This window comes from Triticum urartu, chromosome 6A (genome assembly GCF_056163025.1).
Source record: "Triticum urartu cultivar PI428250 chromosome 6A, HENAU_Tu73, whole genome shotgun sequence".
NCBI classification, from domain to species: Eukaryota; Viridiplantae; Streptophyta; class Magnoliopsida; order Poales; family Poaceae; genus Triticum; species Triticum urartu.
Genome location: NC_141878.1, coordinates 357,512,183 through 357,535,828, shown reverse-complemented (window position 1 = coordinate 357,535,828; position 23,646 = coordinate 357,512,183). Strand labels below are relative to the sequence as shown.

At 44.5% G+C, this 23,646-nt stretch overlaps 1 protein-coding gene across 2 annotated transcripts; it reads left to right on the top strand.

The window, feature by feature from the left end:
- The first annotated feature begins 722 nt into the window (after positions 1-722).
- Positions 723-10,945, top strand: BHLH121 (basic helix-loop-helix (bHLH) DNA-binding superfamily protein). Of its 2 annotated transcripts, XR_007285908.2 has the most exons (6): positions 723-888; positions 1,416-1,537; positions 8,710-8,837; positions 8,909-9,424; positions 9,983-10,274; positions 10,353-10,945. XR_007285908.2 is itself a non-coding variant. In XM_048678537.2 (5 exons), the coding sequence occupies exons 1-5, from the start codon at positions 827-829 to the stop codon at positions 9,765-9,767; spliced, it is 972 nt and encodes a 323-aa protein (XP_048534494.2). In that variant the 5' UTR covers positions 723-826; the 3' UTR covers positions 9,768-9,958. The 2 variants fall into 2 exon arrangements, 1 of the variants encoding a protein (XP_048534494.2); XM_048678537.2 differs by lacking the exons at positions 9,983-10,274; positions 10,353-10,945 and adding an exon at positions 9,624-9,958.
- Positions 10,946-23,646: the final 12,701 nt, after the last annotated feature.

Here is a 23,646-nt window from a genome sequence, read left to right as displayed (position 1 = left end):
TTTATTTGTAGAGTTGTGTTGTGATATCTTCCCGTGAGTCCCTGATCTTGATCGTACACGTTTGCGTATGATTAGTGTACGATTAAATCGAGGGCGTCACAACATGTGTCTGGTGGGGCGCGCCATATTTCGCCTTCTGACATGACTGCATTTCGATAGGTCTAACTTTTGCATACGAATTCGGTTTGAGACGATTTTTATATCAGAATCGATAGTTTCGATGAGACCAAGACAATTCGTGCAGATCATTTTTTCATATGAGGCCGTCTGGGGGCGTAATCAGCAGAATAGTGTTCTGAATATAAAATTTCAGTACTTCGAACACAACTTCTGTCTTAGAGATGAGATCGGATGACTATGACCCAAATATCAAAATTTCTTATTTTGATGATACAGAATTTTTTCACTTTGAGCATTTTTCTATTTGAAGCCATTTTAATTGTGTTTTTGATCATACCAAAATCTGATGTCAATACATTCGATCATGCAAGTTTACGTAGCAAAAATGATATATAAATCCAACAATATAACTTTTTTGACATGGATTAATATTTTACTAGTCAAGTACTCATTCCGTTCTAAAATAAGTGTCTCTACTTTATAGTAGGTTTAGTACAAAGTTGTATTAAGCTTGAGACAGTTATTTTGGAAGAGAGGGGGTAAGTGGTTAAACTTTATAAAAAATACGATGGGGACTAAATAATACTGCTAGTGTACTAGTACGCGTTGTCGCATCGTTGACCAATGGGAAGGAGGCGATATCCATCCTCTGTGCTTGCACGGCTCGCCACTGGGAAGGAGGCGACCACGCGCCTCAGCCCCCACCATGGATCCGCAGGAGGATGGCTTCTTCTACTCACACCATGGCGCGTGCCATGCCGATTCCAGGTTCTCATGCCCACGCCACTTCTTATTTATTTATTATTCTCCTGTTTATATACCTGAAATAAATTAGGTTCCGGTCCCGGACCTTCAATCAAAACTGGTAACAGCTTTTTGCTCGAATCTGAGGAGTTCTGGAGGGAAATGGGATTCGCCGATTCTGCAATGCTAATTTCATGATGCAAACCGGCAGCTTCAGTAGTCGAATTCGGTGGATATCTGCAGCGTTGGCAATGCCACTATTTTGTTAGATGACGCGTTGGGTTTATCCGAAGTTAAATTTTACACAACGCTTATACTCCTAGAAGTCATCTTTGTGCATAGGATTTATGGCCACTAGGATAAGACATGCTTGACTGAAAATATTTTCCATTAGCAAAGTGATGATGGAGATCCACAGTACAAATTTCAACATATGTGAATGCTTCTCTTGTAGCCTTGACGTGTTGATGTGATTTTATAGAAAACAATTGCTACTCATACATCTAAATATTGTATCTGCTGACAACAACTGTTCCTTCTTTTGTTCACAGTCAAGGGACGGAATGTAAAGCCCAGAGTTCGGTTACCGCTCGCAAGGTTCACAAGGCTGACCGTGAGAGAATGCGACGAGACAAATTGAATGAGCAGTTCCTGGAATTGGGAACCACACTTGGTATGATGCAGCAGCTTGTCTCCTGCACAAAACTTCATTATTGCTACTCGTAGGACATTTAGGCATTTTTTCTTCGCTCTGGCTGCTTCTGTTTATTCTGATGGAACATATATGGTGTGAAGTTGCAGTTCACATAGAGAAAGAAATATACTTTAAAACTATATTCCATGAACAGTTACTTTAAAGCAGTTGAGTTGAAGGGTTTACATATTTATCCTTCTACTACTAACAACAACACCAATGTTTCACGTAACTACCATCCAATTGCAGGTATGCAAAGCTCACGATCTCTGCAATTTTTTTTCAATTCTTAGCATTTCTACTATTCCAGCTCAGCAAGGAAAATGTATTTGAAATTTGGGAAGCTACTTGACCTGATAAAACCTACGAGGCCCTAGTAATTGTGGACGACTGGAGATTCATTTCTTCTTGACCGCTTTGAGGTTCAATCCCTTTTGACACATTCGACCTGATGGCTGTTTGGGTTTACGTGATATAATTTCTTAGCAGGATGGGCTTGAGGGATGTCATGGTTGGTCTAGTATTTGTAATCTCGTCTTCCCCTAATTGTGTCACTCCCTTCCTTTGAAGAACTGGCCTGTTCCTTCTCCCGGTCAATCTTTTCTTAATTTTGTTTTTTTATTCAACCATCTGTAGTAACTTTTACGTTTATAAAATATAGAATCATCAATAGTATCCATTTGATATCAGGAAAGGCCTCAATTCTTGTTTGGATGGAATACCAACACCTATTATCCTCTGGTTGCTATAAATTGGCTGCTTTCTGGCATGAACTTAACCCTGATTGGTGCAGCAGTTCTGTTATCCTAGCCAGCTGAATTCTTGGGTGTACCCTTGTACATACAATATAGATATTTACTCCCTCTGATGAGGAACAATAGATGAGAGAAAAAGAAGAAGAGAGAAAAACACATGCCAGATCTGTTTGGGTACTTCTAGATACTTCTACTCTAGTGTAGTACTCCCTCCATCCGAAAATACTTGTCGGTGAAATGGATGTATCTAGACATATTTTAGTTCTAGATATATTAATTTTTATTCATTTCTCCGACAAGTATTTCCGGACGGAGGGAGTATTTCTCTTCTTTTCTTTTCTATCATACCTACTGTTTTCTAGAGTCTTCTAGTTATGATTAGCTATGAGTAGAATGGTGAAACTTAAATAATGGTTTCTAGAGTATTCCAGCTATAAGTAGAAGTATGTGAAGGCTTCCCAAAGCCCTATAAATAGAGGTCCTCACCTCTACTTTGAACCGAGACTATGTACCCACTACCTATAATAGAACTTATTGTTCTTATCTAAGATCTTGGAGTAGATCTTGTGCTCTAGGAATTCTGGATTGAACTCTTGCTGCCATATGGGCCTACATTCGCCTCTAGAGTGATATCTAGCGCAACACGTTGAAGTTGTTCCTTCAACACTTGTGCTGTACACATTGTAGCAGCAAGGTGGAGTTGCTCCTCCACAACCTTTGTGCTGCTTCAGGTGGCATCAGAGCCTCGTTGACCCATACTAGTTCTTGCTGTCCTCTTTGAGAGCAAGCTGCAGCAAGCAATGGAGCAATTGGAGAAGAGGATGGATGCTCCAGAACAACAAATCAAAGAGCTGCATGAAGATCTTAATCAGAGATTTGACCAGCTAGTTGAGATGATAAGAAAGGATGTCCCCCTGCTACAAATGAAGGAGATTCATCTAAAGAAGAAGATGTTCATCTAAGAAGGAGAGGTAATCTTGGAGCAAGACCGCCACAACAACATGTTGTTCAACGTGCTTCAAGAAGGCCAATTTATGTTGAAGCTTCTGAAGGTGAAGAATATGATGATGTCCTTGAAGAACCAGATCTCTACGCATATCGGGGACTCTACATATACAAGAGATACATACAAGGTGAAAGCTGAGATCCCAACTTTTAATGGAAATATTGATATTGAAGGATGCCTAGATTGGTTATATGCACTGGAGACTTTCTTTGAGGTCGTGGAGGTTCCGGAAGATCCTAGAGTTCCTTTGGTCGCATACAAGCTGAAAAGAGGAGCCGGTGCATGGTGGCATCGCGTTCAAGAAGAGCGGCGTAGGCTGAGAGGAGAACCTCGTGTGAGAACTTGGCAACAAATGAAAAGTCTCTTGAAAGGGAGATTTTTGCCCGCTGATTATGACCAGATCCTATTTATCCAATTTCAAAATTGTGCTCAAGGAAATAGGACCGTTTCAGATTACACGGAGGAGTTTCTAAGGCTACAAGTGAGGTGCAACCTTGCTGAAACTGAAGATCAACAAGTTGCAAGGTACATCAATGGTCTCAATGATGCTATTCAAGATCGATTGATGATGCAACAAATCTGGTCAATTGATCAAGCACAAGCTCTAGCCTTAAAGGCCGAGAGGTTTGTGAGGACAAGAAAGGCAACTAAGGCTCCATATCCTCCATATCCTCATGCCGAAGGCTCGTCTAGGAGTCAGCCTAATAGAGTGGAAGAAAAGACTGCTCCACCAAATGCAAAACGACCCATCCAGAAGCAAACTAGAATCAAGGGTAAGTCCAATGAAGGCCCAAAATGCTATAAATGTGGTGAAGAGGGACACATATCCAGCGGTTGCCCACTAAGGAAATTTGTTAACACAACTATCCATGATCGTGAAGGCGATGAGGAAGAATACGAATCTGAAGATGTAGAGGGACAAGAGGTTTGTCAAGAAGAAGGTGAAGTGGTATGTGTGATTCAACGTCTCTTATGTTCCACACCACAACCTGATGACACACAACTGAAGAAAATATTTGAGAGTAAATGCACAGTGAATGGCAAGGTATGCAAATTAGTGATTGATAGTTGCAGTTGCGAGAATCTTATCTCCCAGAAGTTGGTGAACCATTTAAAGCTTGATACTCATGATCATTCAAACCCCTACACTATTGGGTGGATCAAGAAAGGAGTGAATATGAGGATCACCAGACAATGCAACCTGCCACTTTCTTTGGGCAAGCATTATCGCTCAAATGTGTTGTGTGACGTAGTTGATATGGACGCTAGCAATGTTCTTCTTGGGAGACCTTGGCAATTTGATGTGGATACTACACTCAAGGGCAAGGAAAATTCTTACTATTTCATTTGGAACAAGAGAAAGACCAAACAAAACTGAAGGTAATACCTCTAAGGAGGAGGGGAAAACTATGTTAACCATCTATCATACCTCTCATGAGTTTATGGAAGACTTGAAGGAGGCAGATTTGTATGCTGCACTTGTTGTAAAAGGAGAAGAGCACCTGACCGTTGAAATTCCAGCAAAGGTACGTGGTTTATTGGCAGAATTTTAGAACATACTTGGAGAGCCACAAGGCCTACCACCGACGAGAGGAATTCAACATAGGATTGACTTAATTCCGAGAGCAAGTCTTCCTAATCTTCCACACTATCGAATGAGCCCAAAAGAGCATGATATATTGAAGGAGAAAGTGGAGGAATTGCTGCAAAAGGGGCACATTCGGGAAAGTATTAGCCCATGTGCTGTACCAGCCCTGCTCGCGCCAAAGAAAGATGGGTCTTGGCGCATGTGTACGGATAGTAGAACCATTAACAAGATCACCGTAAGGTATAGATTCCCTATTTCCCATCTGGATGATATGTTGGGTCAACTTAGTGGAGCAAGAGTGTTCACAAAGCTGGATTTAAGAAGTGGATATCATCAAATCCGTATTAGACCCGGGGATGAATGGAAAACAGCCTTCAAGACAAAAGAAGTGCTGTTTGAATGGCTAGTCATGCCATTTGGGCTCTCAAATGCACCAAGAACCTTTATGCACTTGATGAATCAAGTCCTTCGACCCTTCTTATCCCACTTTGTTGTGGTCTATTTCGATGACATCTTGATCTATAGCAAAGATGGGGATGAACACTTTGATCACATTCCAAAGGTGCTAGAAGTACTAAGGGAAAATGAGCTCTACATCAACTTAAAGAAATGTGTTTTCCTGCAAACACAACTTCTTTTCCTAGGATTCATCATAGCATGTGACGGTGTTCGTGTTGATGACTCAAAGGTTGAAGCAATCCGAGAATGGCCAACTCCGAAGACCATTTCTGAGGTAAGAAGTTTTCATGGCCTTGCAACTTTCTATAGGCGACCTGTGAAGAATTTTAGCACTATCATGGCATCAATTACCGAGTGCCTGAAGAAAGGAAAGCTTCAATGGACAGAGCGGCTGAAGCTAGTTTCAATGAGATTAAGCAAAAACTTCAGCAAGCTCCTGTATTAGTGCTACCTAATTTCAACAAGACTTTTGAGTTGGAGTGTGATGCAAGTGGAGTAGGCATTGGAGCTGTCCTATCTCAAAGAAAGGAAGCCCATTGCTTTCTTTAGTGAGGGGGATTTTATGGAATAGTTGTTGTATTGCTTGAGCCTCGTAGGCATATATATAGGAGTACAAAGACCAACTTGGAGTACAAGACAAGGTAGGACCAAATCCTAGTCTATCCTATACTTCCTAATAATCCTTATACTCAACATCCCCCGCAGTCACAACGGTAGCGACGCAGACGGTGAGACTGGAGAAGAATCCGAAGGCAAGCCGACGGACCCCCCCCCCCCCCCCCGCACAGTCGTAATGGTCGATACATCGCGGAGTCGTGGCTGGAGTGCAAACCGACGAGGTTGCTCAAGCAGGCGGTAGCCCTTTGTGCCGTTTGTCGATGTAGCCGAGAGTGTGGGTGGTGGAGCCGTGGTCGAGGTAGCCGTGCGAAGAATGCCATGGTCGATGTTGAGTCAGGGTAGCCGGTGTCAAGGAAGTCGCCGTGGAGCCGCGGGCACAAGGAGGCGCCGAGTTAGTCATGGACGCAGTAGTGTCGATGTAGTGGTGCGCCGGGAAGAAGATGATGTTGACGAGGCGTCGCACTGGGTTTGCCAAACCCGGGGACACGTCGTAGACGAAGGCAAGCGTCGGCGTTGCCAGCACCGGGCATGCGTAGACGGACGAAGACAAAGTTAACGAAGCGCCCAGACTTGCCAGGCCCGGGGACACGTTGTGGACGAAGGCACGCTTCGGTGTTGCCAGCACCGGGCATGCGTAGACTGGGACCTGCACAAGCTGTACGCCATGTCAAAAAAGTCGACAAGCCAGTAGAGAAGGACTCGACAACGGTTGCGGCGCCAACCGGCGCGGGGCCGATGTCGCCCGCGGTTGTCGGAGTAGAAGAAGTGGTCGGGGTAGATGACGACGACGCTGGCGATGGGCTGGTGTTGGACGAAGACGAACGGGGTGGACGGGCGGCTGCGGCGGCTACGGGGGTAGCAGCGGCGGCGGCCGAAGAGGAGCGGCGGCAGCCTGATGGCGGCAGCGGCGGCTAGGTTAGGAGCGCAGCAGCGATGCTCGAAGGAGACGAAGAACCCGACAACATGACGAAGACCGGCGCGGACAGTTGCGTTCCTAGGCCAAGGGAGGCGGCGCTGCGCATACCACGTGAAGTAAACGCGCAGGGACGGCGGAGTGGATTGCGGGCCGCGGTGCTACGGCCCGAAGGGGTGACGCAGTGGCGGCGGGCAGGCCAGGGTGATGTCGGAAGACCTCGGGGCGGCGGCGGGGACCACGGAGCGCGACGCTGCGGCCCGAAGGGGCGACGCAACAACGGAATCCGGGTCGGTGCTACCGCGGGAATGACTCAGGATGGCGGTGTGGACCGCGTGCCACGTTCGCTACGGCCCGATGGGGCGACGCAGCGGCGGCACGAGGGTCGGTGCAGCCATCGGACGACCTGCAGCGGACGGCCTTGGGGCGGCGGTGGACCACGGACCCCAGCACTATGGCCCGAAGAGGCGATGCAGCGATGACGCGGGTCGGTGCAGCCGGGAGAAAAACCATGGGGCGGCGGCGCTGCGGCCCGACAGGGCGACACAGCAGCAGCGTGATGCTTGATCGATGAAAAGGCGCGCATACTCAGATAGGATCTTCACAGGAACCGACGAAGGCCCGCGCAAGGACTGATCAAGTCGGTCGCGCGACGCGGATGAAGGCACACATGCACTTGATCATACCGGATATGCGATGAAGATGACGTGAATCGTCAGGCGCGAGGACAGAATGGCAGTACCGAAGTTGGCCCGCCGGCCGCAGACGAAAAACGAGCTTTTGATTGATTGATTTTGCACATGTACGTGCATGTTGTAGACATGCTAACTAGGTGTCACGTGAAGCTTCCTGGAGCAGAGCAATGTAGTCCTGTTGCACGGAGGGCGGCCGTAGAACCACGAGCGTACAACTGCCCAAGTGGCCGCCGAACCAGCACATCATGTACTGTCATGCGCTGCAAGATCCAGTGGAGTCGATGTAGGTTTCCTGATCCGAACGAGGCGACGACGTACGGCGGAGAACGATAGGCAGACCGACGCGCGGATGCGCGGACGACAACCTTAACAGTCCGTCGCGGGTCACGCAAAGCTCGTCGTGTCATTGAACAGGCCGACGGAGTCGACGCCAAAGTCGGAGTAGAGGCGCATAGGGGTTGATGAGCGACACAAACGATCAAATATAGATCAGAAAACCAAAAAAAAAACACCGATCAAGGTGACTGGCGAGAGAGAGAAAACCCGAATCAAGAGATCGGGAAAAAGACTCTCTAGGGCAGCTGGTCAACATGACCGGCAGACAAACCCTAGGTACGGGCGGCGCGGCCCCTGGCGGCGGTCATGGAGGCCGACCGCCCCGGGGCGGCACGGAGCGGAAGCGTCGGGCGGCGGCTAGGGTTTGAATCGATTAGGATGATACCATGTTAATTAGAAGGGAGAGAGGGGTTATGTGGAATAGTTGTTGTATTGCTTGAGCCTCGTAGGCATATATATAGAAGTACAAAGACCAACTTGAAGTACAAAACAAGGCAAGGTGTTGTGTTGTAATCCTAGCCTATTCTATACTTCCTAATAATCCTTATACTCAACAATTCCTTTAGAATCTAGCTCGTAGGGTGTTGTGTTGTAATCCTGGCTGTTGCCCTTCATTGAGACACAAAGCTCTTACGTTTTCTTGATTTTTTTTTTGCAAGGGCTCCTTGCATCTATTTGATTACAATTACCGAAGCGTTTGCTTTCTTTCTGCGTGTTCGTGGGGATGGGGGTGCTGTGTTTTTCACATGATCTCATGTTTGCGACATGTTCAAATATGCAGACCCAGATCGGCCCAGGCATGATAAGGCTACTATTCTTGGTGATACAGTTCAGATGCTCAAGGATTTGACTTCTCAAGTAAACAAGCTTAAAGCTGAATACTCTTCTCTCTTTGAAGAAGAATGTGAGGTAACCTATGAAGCATATCAGCCGCATAAAAGTTCAACTTCTAATTTGCCCTTTTTTTCTGGTTATTGTAGTTGACTAAAGAAAAAAATGAGCTTCGGAGTGAAAAAGCTTCGCTGAAGTCTGATGTGGATAATTTGAACAACCACTATCAGCAACGTATTCAAATGTTATACCTGTGCACTACAATGGAGCCTTCTGTACTCGTTGGGCCACCTCCATCATATCCCTTCTCGCTCCAAGTTCCTATACCCGCTGGTGCTGTAACTATGCATCCACAGCTTCAGCCATGCCCGTTCTTCCAAAATCAAACTTCAGGAGCCATCTCGAATCCATGTACTCCTTACATGGCATACAGTCAATCCTGTCATGCTCCTAGTGATCAACCATCTAGCCAGTTCAGTACTCCAGTTCTGCTTTCAAGTAGTAATCGATCTCACTCTCCTGCACAAGGCTGTAGAAGCAAGTCACCTTCACTTCAGCAAGCAAGCTGTGGAGGGAGAAATGATGATTTTGGTGATGTTGCAACTGACTTGGAACTAAAAACTCCTGGTTCCTCAGCTCCTTCACATTCAGAGATCACTAACAAGGTAAGAGCCAACCATTACTCAGTTTCACCATACACAATTAGTGAAATCTTTTGTGGCAGTTCAAATAATTGATTCATTGAATTTCTACAGAAAATAGAGTCCTACATATAGATTCTTTTTTGGTTTTACCCTTTTTGTGTAAATTAGGTAAAAGAGCAAAAACACATAGTTTTCTAAAAGTCACTTCTGGCTATTACAGGATTCCTCTTCTGACTTGAAAATGAAGAAGCAATGCATAAAGTTAATTAATGGTAGTACTCTTATTGAAGACAGCAGTTCAAGCAGATGTTCTTCTAGTGCCCCCCCACACAATTCCTCTTCTGTACTTGCCGAAGACCAGTGATTGACAGTATTGTACGTAGACAAGGATAGATGAAGTATAGTTTATAGTATTTTTTAGTCACGATGCGTGGTGATATCTGTCCACATTACAAAGCTTATCTAACATAGGAACATGGATCCTAGTTCGTATCAGGATGAAATCATCTATGTGTACTGAAATGCTCTCCACGATAAGATTTCATGCATGGCTCATGTCTTCTGCGATTTGTCAAATAGATATCTGTAGCTATATGGGCTATGTTCGCACGCGAACGCTGTCACCGTGTAACCTCGACGTCGGGGGTGATGCACTGCAGCTCACGTTGAAGGAGACCCGGCCAAAAGCACGACACGCAAGTAGTCCGATGGACGCTTTTCTAACCTGAAACCCCACACGCTCGGGAGAGACCCTGTCAGGGCGTGCGGCGGCTATGGGCTGCCCTAGGTTGACATGTTCGCCCCTAGGGCCTCGTGGATCATTGCCCTCCTTCACGAAGAACGAGGAAGAAAAAAAAAGGGAGAGATAAAGGTAAAGGTAAAAGATGATAGATTGATTTGTTCGATTGTGTGTTGTTTAATCAGTCGTCATCTCTTGTCTATATAACAGGTGGATGGACTTCTTGTACAAGAAAAGGACTTGCCTTGCCGTCAAAATCCGCAAAATCTAACCAAATTCGGACTTCTCACGACCTTCGGCCCGGATGTCCGGCCGAAGGCCCGGATGATCCGGCCAAGCCCAGTTTTTTGACAGTAGGTCACTATTCAGGCTGTAACTTTTACATACGAATTCGGATTAAGATGATTTTTATATCAAAATCAACCGTTTCGACAAGACACACAACTTTGTTGGCGATCACTTTTCAATTTGAAGTCACCTTGAGGGTGTTTCGAGCTGTTTTCTAAAATCTGTAGCAGAAAAAAGTTGTCCAAACGTGTGGATCCTTGCCCGGATGGCCTTTACCCGGATCATCCGGGTCTACACCCAGATCATCCGACTTCACCTTTTAGCTTCTGTTGTTTGGGTCGTTTATTTTGCCTTCGGCCGGATGATCCGGTCCAGCAATGCTGCGGCGCACAGTTTCGGTTGTAATTTTCACATACGATCTTGGATAGGAACGATTTTTATATCAAAATCGTCCGTTTCGACAAGACGAAGAACTTTCATGTTGAAACCTTTTCCATCCAAGGCCATTTTCATTATGTTTCATGCCATTTTATAATCTGATGTCAACACCGGTATCTCTAAAATCGTTATACCTTTTGCATCTTAGCTCCGTTTTGGACCATCTTTATATCTACTAGATGACTAGTTGTGCCAAATGGAGCAAAGACCCGTTTAAAACCATGTTCGTGTTGAAAATATTTCCATTTTTTCAATAACTGTATATTTGAATACATTTGGTAAGAACTTGTGCCCCTATATATAAAGGAAATTAAATGCAAATATTTTCGTAAGGTAATAATGCCACAAATTAGATCATCAGTAGGTCAAAGATAGTTGAGTCTGCAATTAGGAATTCCGAGTAGCTGTAAACTTGCATTAAAAAAAGAGTAAACACAAGTGACACAATAAAATGTACTTAATACATGAACTCGTCAACATTGTGACAGGAGAAGTTGATAGAAATAGTGGTTAATTACATCATATAATTTGGTTCTATACTCTTTTGTGTATATATCCTGAATGCTACCCCTTTGTGATCAACTCTTTGTCCTTCAAATCGAATGGCACAACTACTGCCCCTTGTGGAAAAGGAAAGGACTCTGTAATACCCATAAATGTAAAAGGAAAACATCATGTGATGCATCTCAACCTGCACAAAACAATGTAAAAACCATACATGCTATCTACATACCCTCATTGTCTAACAAAGCATAAGTAGCTGAGGGACCCTGTAGAAAAGAATTGACAATTAGCAAGAAAGAACCATGCCATCAGCTGTCTAGACAACCATAAAACAACAAGTGGCAAAAGCTCCATCAGAATTAGCATTTGCCATCTAGTTTATGAGCTAAAGTTGCGCATTCACCAATCGATAAAACATATTAAGATGCAGTAATGGAAATAAAATTGTATCGCTTCACATACAGTAAGTGAAAAAGAAATGAGTAAGGGGACCAAATTTAGTTTCCTGATCAGATGTAGCAGAGATAGAACCTAGTTTTTTTACCTTACCTACTTCTGGCCAATACCCCCACAGATGCCCCTCTTCCCGTGCAGGAAATGCCCCTGACCCTCCTCCGAGCATTAAGGCCCAGAATGACAACAACATCCCACAGAAGGAACCACAAAAGGCAACGAAAGTGAGCCAAGTAGCTTGGCCAGTTACCTGCACTAACCCAACCAAATAAGCGTAGCCAACGGATCAAGGCAGAACGCATGACAGTGAGTATATTTTATTGATAAGCCAGATTGAACACAGTTGAGAAACAATGTTAAAAGATCATATCGACACAATAAACTGAAGCGGTTCAGTATTTCCTTCTATCCAAACTCTCTAAACAGAGGAACACCCTAGCTTTATGTGAAAACTTAAAAGAAGGCGCATAATGTAATGTTTTGACACTACATAAACTATAGTAATGATCTGCTGCTTAGGACACACATCAATATATGATGCATATCTATTTCACGAGAGCCTAAAGGTACATCCACAATTAAGAATATCTGAAAATTTGATGTGCATACCAAGAATAAACGATGGCCAATACTCCTATAATTAAAAATATTGTACAAATAATTAAAAGATTCAGACTTGCCGGTAATATTAAGAAACAACATATCCTAGCCAAGGTGTGCAGGCGATAAACAGGTGAATCCAAGGAGTAGGAACTCACCCATTATAAACCAACAACAAACAATGTTGTTATTGCCTTCACTCTATATTACTGGGAGTGGCATACAGGTTCAGTCCCTTCAGATGTTACTTTCAACAGATGGCTTCGGTTTCGATTCAAAACCATTTTACATGAAGCTTGCATGGCTTCTACTACAGGGATGATCTGAACAAAGAAGTGAAACTCATCTTAGACAACCATCAAGACAAAAGTTGGGTAGCCGAAACAAAAATCGTTGAAATAAAAAAACAGCGATCCAATGCCTATCGATGATGTACCACTTGCACAGAGTGCCAAAAACAACTGACTATTGTAGGAAGATAAAAGGCAAAACAGATACAAATATAAAATAATCTAATTAGTATGTTACTGCTTTTTTACCACTTAACATACAACCTTTACTGGCATGCAAACTAAATATAATCAACATCTTCTTAACTATTGATTTACAAAAAAAAATCAGCTAGACAGTAAGCATCACAGAACTTTCAATAGCATAGCGAAATACCAAATGAGTGGACTCATTCAAGAAACAAACATTTAAGAAGTCACAAAAAGAGAAATTTTGTTACCTGCTATTTTTCTTGGTACTCCAGAGGAAAAGGCCATCAATAGCGCGTTCAGACCAGCCTACCAGGTAGATAGTAAGAGCAGCAGCACACAGGAACTTGTTAGTCCTGATGATGTTATCCATTGGCATATTTGCACATGAAGTAGTTACCTGAAGCTCACGATGGCAAAATGGACAACAAATGCAGCAGTGTCTATAACAAGTAAACAACACATTAGATTAGTAATGAGCAGAAATCACTGGATTAGTAATATATGGTTCATTATGTACACAGTTGCTTCAATACAAAAAAAATCCCATATAGCATCATTATTAGCTAACTAAAATTAGAGGCATCATTGCAGGGAGATAGATAGGGTTGATCTGTAAGGTAAGAATTAGAGAGATGGATGAATCATAGAAATATGCGATCCTACCAGTTAAATATTCTGGGCCTTCAAGCGAATATTGTCCTCCTTGATAAGTCACAACCATTTGCACACTTTAGAATGAAATTAATTAGAAATCTAGATTGGGGGAACTAAAAAGAGCTTCAGAACTCACCGCCAGCAATGGTGCAACTTGCCCTCAAGGCCCACAACAGAGGAGGCCGGAGCGGAGTAGATGCGTTGGGCCGACCAGCAGCGGGCTCCTCTGCTGTGCCGTTGTCGATCCTCTCCTCCCATGCCGCTGAACTCCGGCGCTGCACTAGGATGGGGGGGGGTCAGTGGTAGCTGCACGAGAGAGAGGGAGAGAGAGAGAGAGAGAGAGAGGGAGAGAGAGAGAGATCGGCTGCTGCTCACCTCCTATCGACTCCGGATCGAGGCCGCACTCCTCGGCTCGAGCTCCTCCTGCCGAGGCCAGACCGAGGCCGCGCTCGTCGAGGCAGAGCACTAGGCGGCCACATCTGGGCCACCACACGGCATGGACCGCTCCTCGGCTCGAGCTCAAGGTTGCCAGGGCGATGAGGCGGAGAACAAGGGCTGGGAGGTCATCGATGGGCGGTGAGGGCGAGGCGAGGCCCTGTCGCGGCGGCGGGAGCAGGAGAGGAAGCGGAGATGAGAGGTGGCGCGCGAGGAACTGCAGGGCGAGGCGAGGCCCTGGCGTGGCGGCGACAGCTGGAGAGGAGGCAGAGATGAGAGGAGGCGCGCGAGGAGGGATGAAGTGGATGGTGCGGGGGGGGGGAGCGTGCGGTGGCTGCAAGGATCTATCTCTCGCTAGTTTTTTTCGCTCGCTCGCTAGCTGCTTTGCACTATTCATAACGAGGACGTGGATGCAGCAAGCCTGCCTAGCACCCCCTTCATCATTTATATGTTCAATTTCGGTCATCTTGAAAAGATCCAATGGTGACATGAAGTCGTAATTTTAACCTCATCTTGTTACAGCCTCAAATCACTCTTTGCGATCACGCCATTTTCGAGCATGAATACATGCCCTCCTGTTTTCGGTAAAGCTAGCGTGCCAAAAAATAACTTGTACAATGTTGGTTCTAAGGACGATGTCAACACCATCAGTCACTTTGAATGTACTTAGGGCGATAAATATACATCGGCCATTATTTGTTTGAATCCTTGATGCAAACTTGGGCGAAACCTTCTCAACTTCATTAACAATCCGATAATAAAGTTCCATAGATATGTATCTCAAGGTCATCCTCCGAACCATATTGTTCACCCATTTGCTAGGATTTTGTAGATAATCAACAATAAATTTTCTCCAATTCTTACTTTCGTCTGAATAAAAAATTTCATTAATGGCCAAAGTGGTGGACTTCGGTTCGGCCTTTCCTCTGTTCACGAGACTAAGCATCGGTATTGATAGAAATGCAACACACAATCATTAACATAGTAGCCGGACGCTTGCTGTGCCAACTCTCTCGAATTGTCATGTCTAGACATATGAACAATTTTAAAGCAACCCAAGGTAAATTTTGCATCTAGACATACCTCAAGATAAACTATAAGTGATTCATTAAAACATTGATAACTCTTGGATATTTGTTGCACTACTCATAACGGATCACCGAAAGCCTCAATATGTACAGAACCTATGGCAACCAAAAGCTCCAAATCGAATAAAATTTCATATTCAACATTGATTATTGTGTAAAAATATTTTAAGCGGCACAAGGCTTCACAAAATAGCACCATATGGAGGTATATAAACAACACTGACACCGTGGCCATTGTTATGAATTTAACCATTGAAAATAATCTCCATAGTACTAGAAAGATAATTGTAATATCAATGAACATGTACCTTGTTTCGGTATCCAATTGAACTAAGGACGATGTTAGGATACTACACCGACCATGCTTTGCCATATTCTTAGGGCGATAGATAAATATCAGCCATTACCATGAGGTCCATGTAGAATTCACCCACCAAAGTATTTATAGCCGAAATAAACAAATGAAATAGCAATAAAATATTTCAGCCCCCTTGTATTAGCAACAAAAATGTAACTAACCAAATGTATAGTGATTTGGTAATACTCTTTCATGATATAGAAAATTATGTAGCATCCATGGATCAAAATAATTCCATGATTGGTAATTGATCATACCTAGGGATGAATTCCATGGCAAAGGCATCAATGGCATGGTTGAAGAAAATGGATGATGTGCTAACCGAAGGTTTTGATGTTGTGATGTATACCTTCGGCTTGTTTGTTGCTTCCATCCTTCTCTTTCTTCACCTTTATTGTACTTGCTGCAATAGAAGCATGCACATCATTTTTGTTTTGATTGATTCTCTTGGGAACCCATGCCATGTTCTTTTTTCTCAGCTCTTGTGCACTTAGATTTTGTAATTCCTTCTTTTGCCAATACGATAAGCCGAGTGGGCATCTCGGCTATGATTCTGTTTCGACCAATGGCAATTCTTTTTTGGCCTTGTGCACTCTCAACTTCTTTTCTTCAGATTTGTCACTTTGACTCTCAACAGTTGATTGCTTCATCTCATTGACTTTAGTTGCTAATGTCAACACTTCAATTGACTCTTTTTCATTTGAGATGAAATCTGAAGTAGCACTCTTACAACCATCTCTTTTAACGCGGTAAACTTGTTTGATCACCTCTTTTTTCTTCCTTGAGTTCCAGACCGATTCCTTATGATTGAAATGGTTTTTAACATGTGATTGTTCAAATGTTGATCTTCTCAGAGTTGCATAATATTGGTGAGATGGTCTAAAATAAGATGGATAATGTGCCCTTGCATCATACCTGTCCCAAAATTAGGATATGAATCTACATGAGCATAGGGAGGCATCCACGATATTGGCATTGGCGGCCCAAAATTAGGATATGAATATGTTGCATTAAATTCTCACTTTGCCAATATCGATCCTCATATTTGTGCCTTGGGTGTGATCTTGATTTCTTTGCATGATTTGGCCGATAAGCATTCTTCTCTGCACTCTTCTTTTGATATTTATCCAATAGTTCAGCAAAGCTGATTTTTGATGTCTTACACTTGCGCTTATTTCAGCCTTTGTTTTCTTTTGGTTTGCTTTCATTGATCATTGGATTTTTGTTGCCCCCCAATTGGCGTCTTCATTGTAGCTTCGATGGAATTCTCGACCTCAAGATTATGTTCATTATTGTCTTCAACAACTTCTTTCCTTGAAAGTTTGATCCCGTCACATGCAATTTTTACCTTCTCTTTGAATGGATCAGCTTGAAGCAGCCGATGAAAATTTTTTTGCCATCAAGACCAATCGAAATAGACCGGTCATCCCTAGGTGTTTCAACAAATTTCAATCGTCATTTTTCAATGGCCGATTTAACTATTTGATGAAACACGATGCAATCCTCAAAACTATGCTTGAATGAATCGTGCAACTTACAATACACTCGTCCTTGGATAGATGGCTTTTCATGGTGATCAAGAACTCTGATGTAATTATTTTTCAGCAACAAATCAAATATTTGATCACACATGCTTGAATTGAAGGTATGCTTCTCGTTTTCTAGCCAATCTTGGTGTGAGAACGGCTTTCAGGCAAGCAAACGAATGGTTTAGAATATCCCCATTCGGCTATGCATTGTGTTTTGCATTCTATCTCTGATGTCTTTGGATAAGATATTATACTAGCATCAGTTTTCTTAATAGAATTTAACCTTGGCTTTCAATTTCTGAAATGAAAATAGTTAGAACACATATGTCTCAATCGAGACCAATTGTAAGCCAAGTAAGAAACAAGCAAAGCTACCCACTTAGATATAAACTTCACATAAATCAATAGGAAAAGTTGTGGCTGCAATAACAAGTCACTACCCGTCTCTTTGAATGGTACAATGTGTTGATCGATATGCTTTGTGACAATTTTATTGCTAACAAGTAAATTACCCTTCATCATTGGTCTTTCCAAATTACTTATAAGATTTTTCCTAATAGATGCATCGACAATAAAGTTGTGACCAAATATGAAAATAGGTAAATCACTTGGTAGACATACCTTTTCAAACACGTTGGGAAAGCATGGTGGTTGTGTTACTTGAACGATATGCTGTTCCTCTTTCGAATAACTCCCCAACACCTTGTCGTCCTCTTTTTCTAGAACAGATTCAGCATACGTAATATTTGATTCAGTCTTTTCAATAACCGAATTAACTTTGTTATCCGAATCATCACTTTTTTTTTGATAATTCCATCTACACCCAATGCTTTCTCTTTTTGACATAATCTACCTTGTATTGCAACAGAATTAATAGGCTTTCCCTCTTTTATTAATTCATGTAGAACAACATTGCATTTGTCCCAAGAAGACGTAAGATTTTTCTTAATGACCCAATCTGGATAGAATTGCCCCCGACACTTTTGGACACTTTCGGTAACGAGATGTCACCGAAATTCTATAATTGTGCAGGGAAAATATTGTATGCTATGATACTAGATGAAGACACATGTGATCCTATAGAATTTTCACTTATTCGGCTATTGGCGTGAAGGTGCGAAGCCGAATTATGAACACGTATAGTTGCATATGGTGCTAAAAAATTAGTAGCATGAGGTGTAGCATATGATGATTGAGGGTAATTGGCCGCATAACTAGTAGTAGCATGGCCAATTCCCCTATCCACCGGCATGTTTGGATTAACATATTGCAAGTTAGTTGTCGATGAATAAAAAGGTGTAACACTTTGTTGCATACTATCGGAAGTTCCTATGTGAGGTGTTTCAATTTGATTAACCGAACTCATCATGTTGTTCATATGCCTATGGATTTGTGGGGTTGTTGATGCATGGGAGTTGGAATACATATGTTGCATGTTGCTAAAATTATATGAGGTAGAAGCATGGAGATTTTTTTGCATCGGCTCTTGCACATAATTAGATGCATGATTGATAAAGCTAGGGCTAGCTGATACATTATGCTCATTAGATGATCTAGCAACAACATATGCATTATTTGCATCTACATATGTGAATTGGGTATTCATATTACCTTTGTAGATTGCAAACCCTAGATGACGATCTCTTTCGTAGCAAGAACGGGCTGGAGACCGTTTAAAGCTTTGTCCCCAGCGGAGTCGCCAAAAGGTGTGTTTGCATAGGAACATGTCACCGTGTATTGTGGATGCCGGGGGTGATGCACCGCAGCTCACGTCGAAGGAGACCCGCTGGAAGCGCGATACGCAAGCAGTCTGGCTGGCGCTTTTGTAGACCCGAAACCCCACACGCCCGAGAGGGACCTCGTTAGGGCGCACAGCGGCTATGGGCTGCCCTAGGTCGACCTGATCTCCCCTAGGGCCTTGTGGATCGCTACCCTCCTTCACAAAGAACGAGAAAGAAGAAGAACAAGAGAGAGATAAAGCTAAAGGTAAAAGATGATAGATTGATTTGTTCGATTGTGTGTTGTTTAATCGGCCGTCACCTCTTGTCTATATAACAGGCGGATGGAATTCCCATACAATAAAAGGACTTGCCTTGCCGTCCAAATCATCAAAATCTAACCAAATTCGGACTTCTCACGACCTCCGGCCCGGATGTTCGGCCCAAGGCCCGAATGATCCGGCCAAGCCCAGTTTCCTGACAGCAGGTCCTAATCAGGATGTAACTTTTGCATACGAACTCGGATTAAGATGATTTTTATATCAAAATCCACCGTTTCGACGAGACAACTTTGCCATTGAACACTTTTTGATTTGAAGTCATCTTGAGGGTGTTTCGATCTATTTTGTAACATCTGCTGCAGAAAGAAGTTGTCTGGATGTTCAGATCCTTGCCCAGATGGCCTTTACCCGGATCATCCGGGTCTACACCCAGATCATCCGGCTTCACCTTTTAGCTTTTGTTGTTTGGGTCGTTTATTCAGCCTCCGGCCGGATGATCTGGACCTCGGCCCGGATGATCCGGCCATGCAGTGCGGCAGCGTGCAATTTTGACTATAACTTTCACATACGATCTCGGACGAGGACACTCAAAATCGTCTGTTTCGATGAGATGAAGAACTTTCATGTTGAAACTTTTTCCATCCGAGGCCATTTTTGCTATGTTTCATGCCATTTTATAATCTGATGTCAAACACCAGTATCTCCAAAATCATCATACCTTTTGCATCCAATCTCCGTTTTGGACCTTATTTATATATCTATTTTGATCATCCTGAAAAGAGTCATCCAATGGTGACATGAAATCGTAATTTTAACCTCATCTTGTTGCAGCCTCAAATCACTCTTTGCGATCATGCCATTTTCGAGCGTCAACGGGTTAGCATCATTCTCCAGTTTATACGCTTGTCGATTTTTTATATGAATATCTATGCTGAATTACTTGTGATTTGTGTTAAATTAAGGACACCAATATGACGTACGGTCTGGGGACCTCCCAAACAGAATGAAACGTTCGCTCGAGGAGGGAGGTTCGAAGAGCATCTCCGATATAAGATGCATATTTAGAGATGTAAAACTGGATATGTAAAAATTTACATCTTCAAAAAGTGCTTTCTACACCTCCAAAAAGTAGGCAACTCTAACAGATGATGTATATTGGAGATGTAAAAGAGCAACTCCAATAGGTAATGCAAACCCGAAATGTAAAAACCAGCCGCAGGCCGTGCAACATTCAAATAGCAATATAATTTCATAATTCTACCAACAAAAGTGCATCATCAATCAAAGTTTAAAATCCTACAACCAAAAGTGCATTGTCTCAAATAGAGTTCTTGGTCCAACAAATTAAAATGCACATAAACATCACTCAATTTTAGTCCTCTCCCTCACTAGTGACATTGTCGGCGATGGTATGATGATCATCATCAACGGCTTCTTTGTTGACGTTTTCATCGTTGCCATGAACTCCAGCAGAAGCACATTCATTGCCACCTCCCATGCCGCTTATGTTGCCGCCAAAGCCACCTCCCATGCCACTCATGTTGCCGCCAAAGCCACCTTCGGTACCACTCATGTTGCCGCCGAAGCCACCTCCCATGCTGCTCATGTTGCTGACAAGGCCACCTCCCATGCCGCTCATGTTGCTGCCGAAGCCACCTCCCATGCCGGCCATGTTGCCACCAACGCCATTGCCCATGCCACCGGAGCCACCATACATGTGGCCACCAAAGCCACGTCCCATGTTTCCACCAAATGCACCATTCATGAAAGCTCCCATCATGTTCAGGCAGCCGCCCATTCCATCTCCCATTCCTCCGCCCATGGCACCTCCAATTCCTCCCATCATCACCCTTTTCATGAGCATTTGCTTCTTCTTGAGCATTTCATTATGACAAAGTTCGACATACACCTTTGCCTTGGGATCAAGAGTAGACGTGTCCACGAACATAAACTTGAGTGCCTTCTCCTCGACCATCTTCATCTCCTTGGCCGCCGCCTTTCTCTCCTCAAGTTCAACCTTTCTCTCCCCAACCGCCGCCAACATCTCCTTGGCTGCGCCCTCTTCTCCTTGGCCTCTGCCCTCCGCCGCTCGACTTCACCTCTCTCCTCCATTTCTTTGAGCTTCAACAGTTTTTTTCTTTGCCATACTCTTTCCTTGCCGTGACAATGGCATCAAATCCTTCCTTGAGATCATTGTCTCCAACCTTGTTTCCCTTCACTTTCTTAGTTCCATCGGGCCTATATGATTTAGTGGCCGAGTGAGGAGTGGGGCTCTTAGTTCCACATCCATCCTTTGGTTGCTTTTTGTGATGCCCCAAGACCGGAGCTTCAGATGCCTTCCAGGGTTTCCGAGATTCGTTGTGTGATTTGTTTCTTCTGTTGCATTCATCTTTGCATCATGTGCATTGCATCATGTCATCATGCAACCCATTTTAAAACTCAACTAAATAAATTGCATGGATCTTCGGTCCATTTAAACCGAGGGAATTCACATGGTGATTCTCTTTATAACATATCCTCCCGATATTAGGGAGCTATTATAAATATTTTCATTCTTTTGGAATTTACCTTAACACACTTGCATTAATTCTTTTGGCCTTTTTTCTTCTTCAAGTGTTGACTCTCTAACCTTGCCTTATATCCTTTCGTCATTTTCCGGAGCTCCATCTAAAATTTCAACATTTTTTGGTCACTCCAAAAACCTCGTCCAAGTTCAAACCCATTTGAATTAAATTCAAATGAGTTTTAAATCTTTTGTTCGATCTGGCTTTTTCTATTCTTCTCGGAACGAGCATATTTTGGTGAGTTCGGGAAAATTATCCCCATGCTCAAAATCCTTCTCTAACCCTCTCTTTCTTTTCCTCTCTCTAATTTCTTTTCTGTTAAAGGAACACGTTTTTTTAAGAGAGATGGAGAGATAGCAGCAGTGCCCTTTGGGCCTCACTCTTTAGCCCAGCCATGCCTCTAAGGCCTCCCGCGGCCTCCAAGGCCCAAGCCGGCCCAACCTTCTCCCGCGCCGGCCCACCTTACCCCACTAACCCTAGCACCCCTGGCCCGATCCCCTCCTCCCTCGTACCCTTCCACCCAGCGCCGCCAGGGAGAGCGCTGCCCGATCCCATCTCCCTCGATCCCATCTTCCTCTCGCTCTCTCCTCTCGATCCCTCCAGGCCCTGACCTCCCTCTCCTCTCGATCTCGCGCCTGCACCCGATGCCCTCGCGCACCCCGGCCATCCTCCTGCATCCCTGTGCTCGTGAGCAGGGAACCTCGAGGACGCGAGCCGACTCGATCCATCTCTCCCTCGCTCGACCTCCTCCCTCTCCCCCCCTCTCTCTCTCTCGTGCCGACCCCCATCTCTCCCTCCAGCGCCCCTCATCCTCCCTCCTCCTTCGGTCCAGGGAACCAGGCCGGAGCCCTTCGGCCTCCTCGCCGCCGTTCACCTTCGCCTCGAGTTGCCGGAGAGCGCCGCCGCGCCTCCTACCATGGCCTCCTCCTTGCCTCGAAGCCCCGCGCCCTGGGCTTCTTCCTCGCGCTCCTTGCCATGGTCACGTGCCCCTCGAGCCAGCAGGATGATGCCCTGCCTCGCCGCCGTTCGCCTCCGCGAGCATCCGCAGAAGCTCATCCACCTCGCCATGCTCCTGCTTCCTCTCCAGCGCTGCCCCTGCCCGAGTCAAGTGCCACCAGTTGCTAGCTTCGATTCGTTGCATCCTTCCTGAATGGAACCGCCAAGAGCCCTTTTCGGTGAGACCAAGCCCGCAAGTGCCACGGATCTGCAAAGTACCTCTACGCACGGTTACGCCAAGACCATCTCGGAAAACGCCAAGTACCCCTACGCGCGAAGACGTCAAGACCGTTTCGGGATTCAACAAGTACCACTACGGTGACATGAACATCTACGAACCGTGTTCAGCTACCGTTTCCTACCTAGAACGACTACCATTGACGTGCTTTTCGCCCCAAGGAATTGGAATCATCAAGTACCTCTCCGAACGAACGTGAACGACTACCGTCGCAAGAACGGGACCGGAAAGTCCAAAGACCCCAAGTACCACGACACCGATGACATGAACATCTATGGAAACTCGGGCAACGATAAACATGTACCACTACCGTTGCCGAGATCGCGAGAACCTCTACCGTCGACCCTAGAGCATGCGAGAACGACTACTTCCCCTACCGCCATCGCGAGAACTGTCTCGTTCGCACGCTTCAAAGGTATAACCCCGAGACGACCGCCCCTGGACCGTATGCATGTGATGTGTTGTATGAGATGCACCCTATGTTTGCACCGTGTCCGAGTTGTCACTTGCTCGGTCCTCCTCGTTGCCATGCCGTCCATCCGTGGGAACCCGGTAACCGGGATCACCCCACCATCTTTGGCTCGCTCCCGCCACCCTTCCTTTGCACCGGTATCTCCGTGAGCTACCGGAACCGATATGTTGCCGTGGCATCATTTTCGGATTCGTCGCTGTGGCACCCTTTCTTTCCACCACGGTGACAAATTCTTCATAATGCTCTTGTCAACTTTTAATAAACATTGCATAAACTTGTTCATGTCATCCGCATCATGATAACAACAATTAAAATGTTTAAAATTGTTGTTTGCATGAAATTGCTAAATGCATATGGGGATTTACCGGATGCGTTGTTTGTTATATCCGGCCCCATTTAAATTGCT

Bases quoted from the DNA above. Each gene is read 5' to 3' on its own strand.
- BHLH121 (XM_048678537.2), top strand. From the start codon at position 827: ATGGATCCGCAGGAGGATGGCTTCTTCTACTCACACCATGGCGCGTGC. The intron at 1,538-8,709 runs GTATGATGCAGC...TCAAATATGCAG, and splicing joins GGAATTGGGAACCACACTTG to ACCCAGATCGGCCCAGGCAT. The intron at 8,838-8,908 runs GTAACCTATGAA...TGGTTATTGTAG, and splicing joins TCTTTGAAGAAGAATGTGAG to TTGACTAAAGAAAAAAATGA.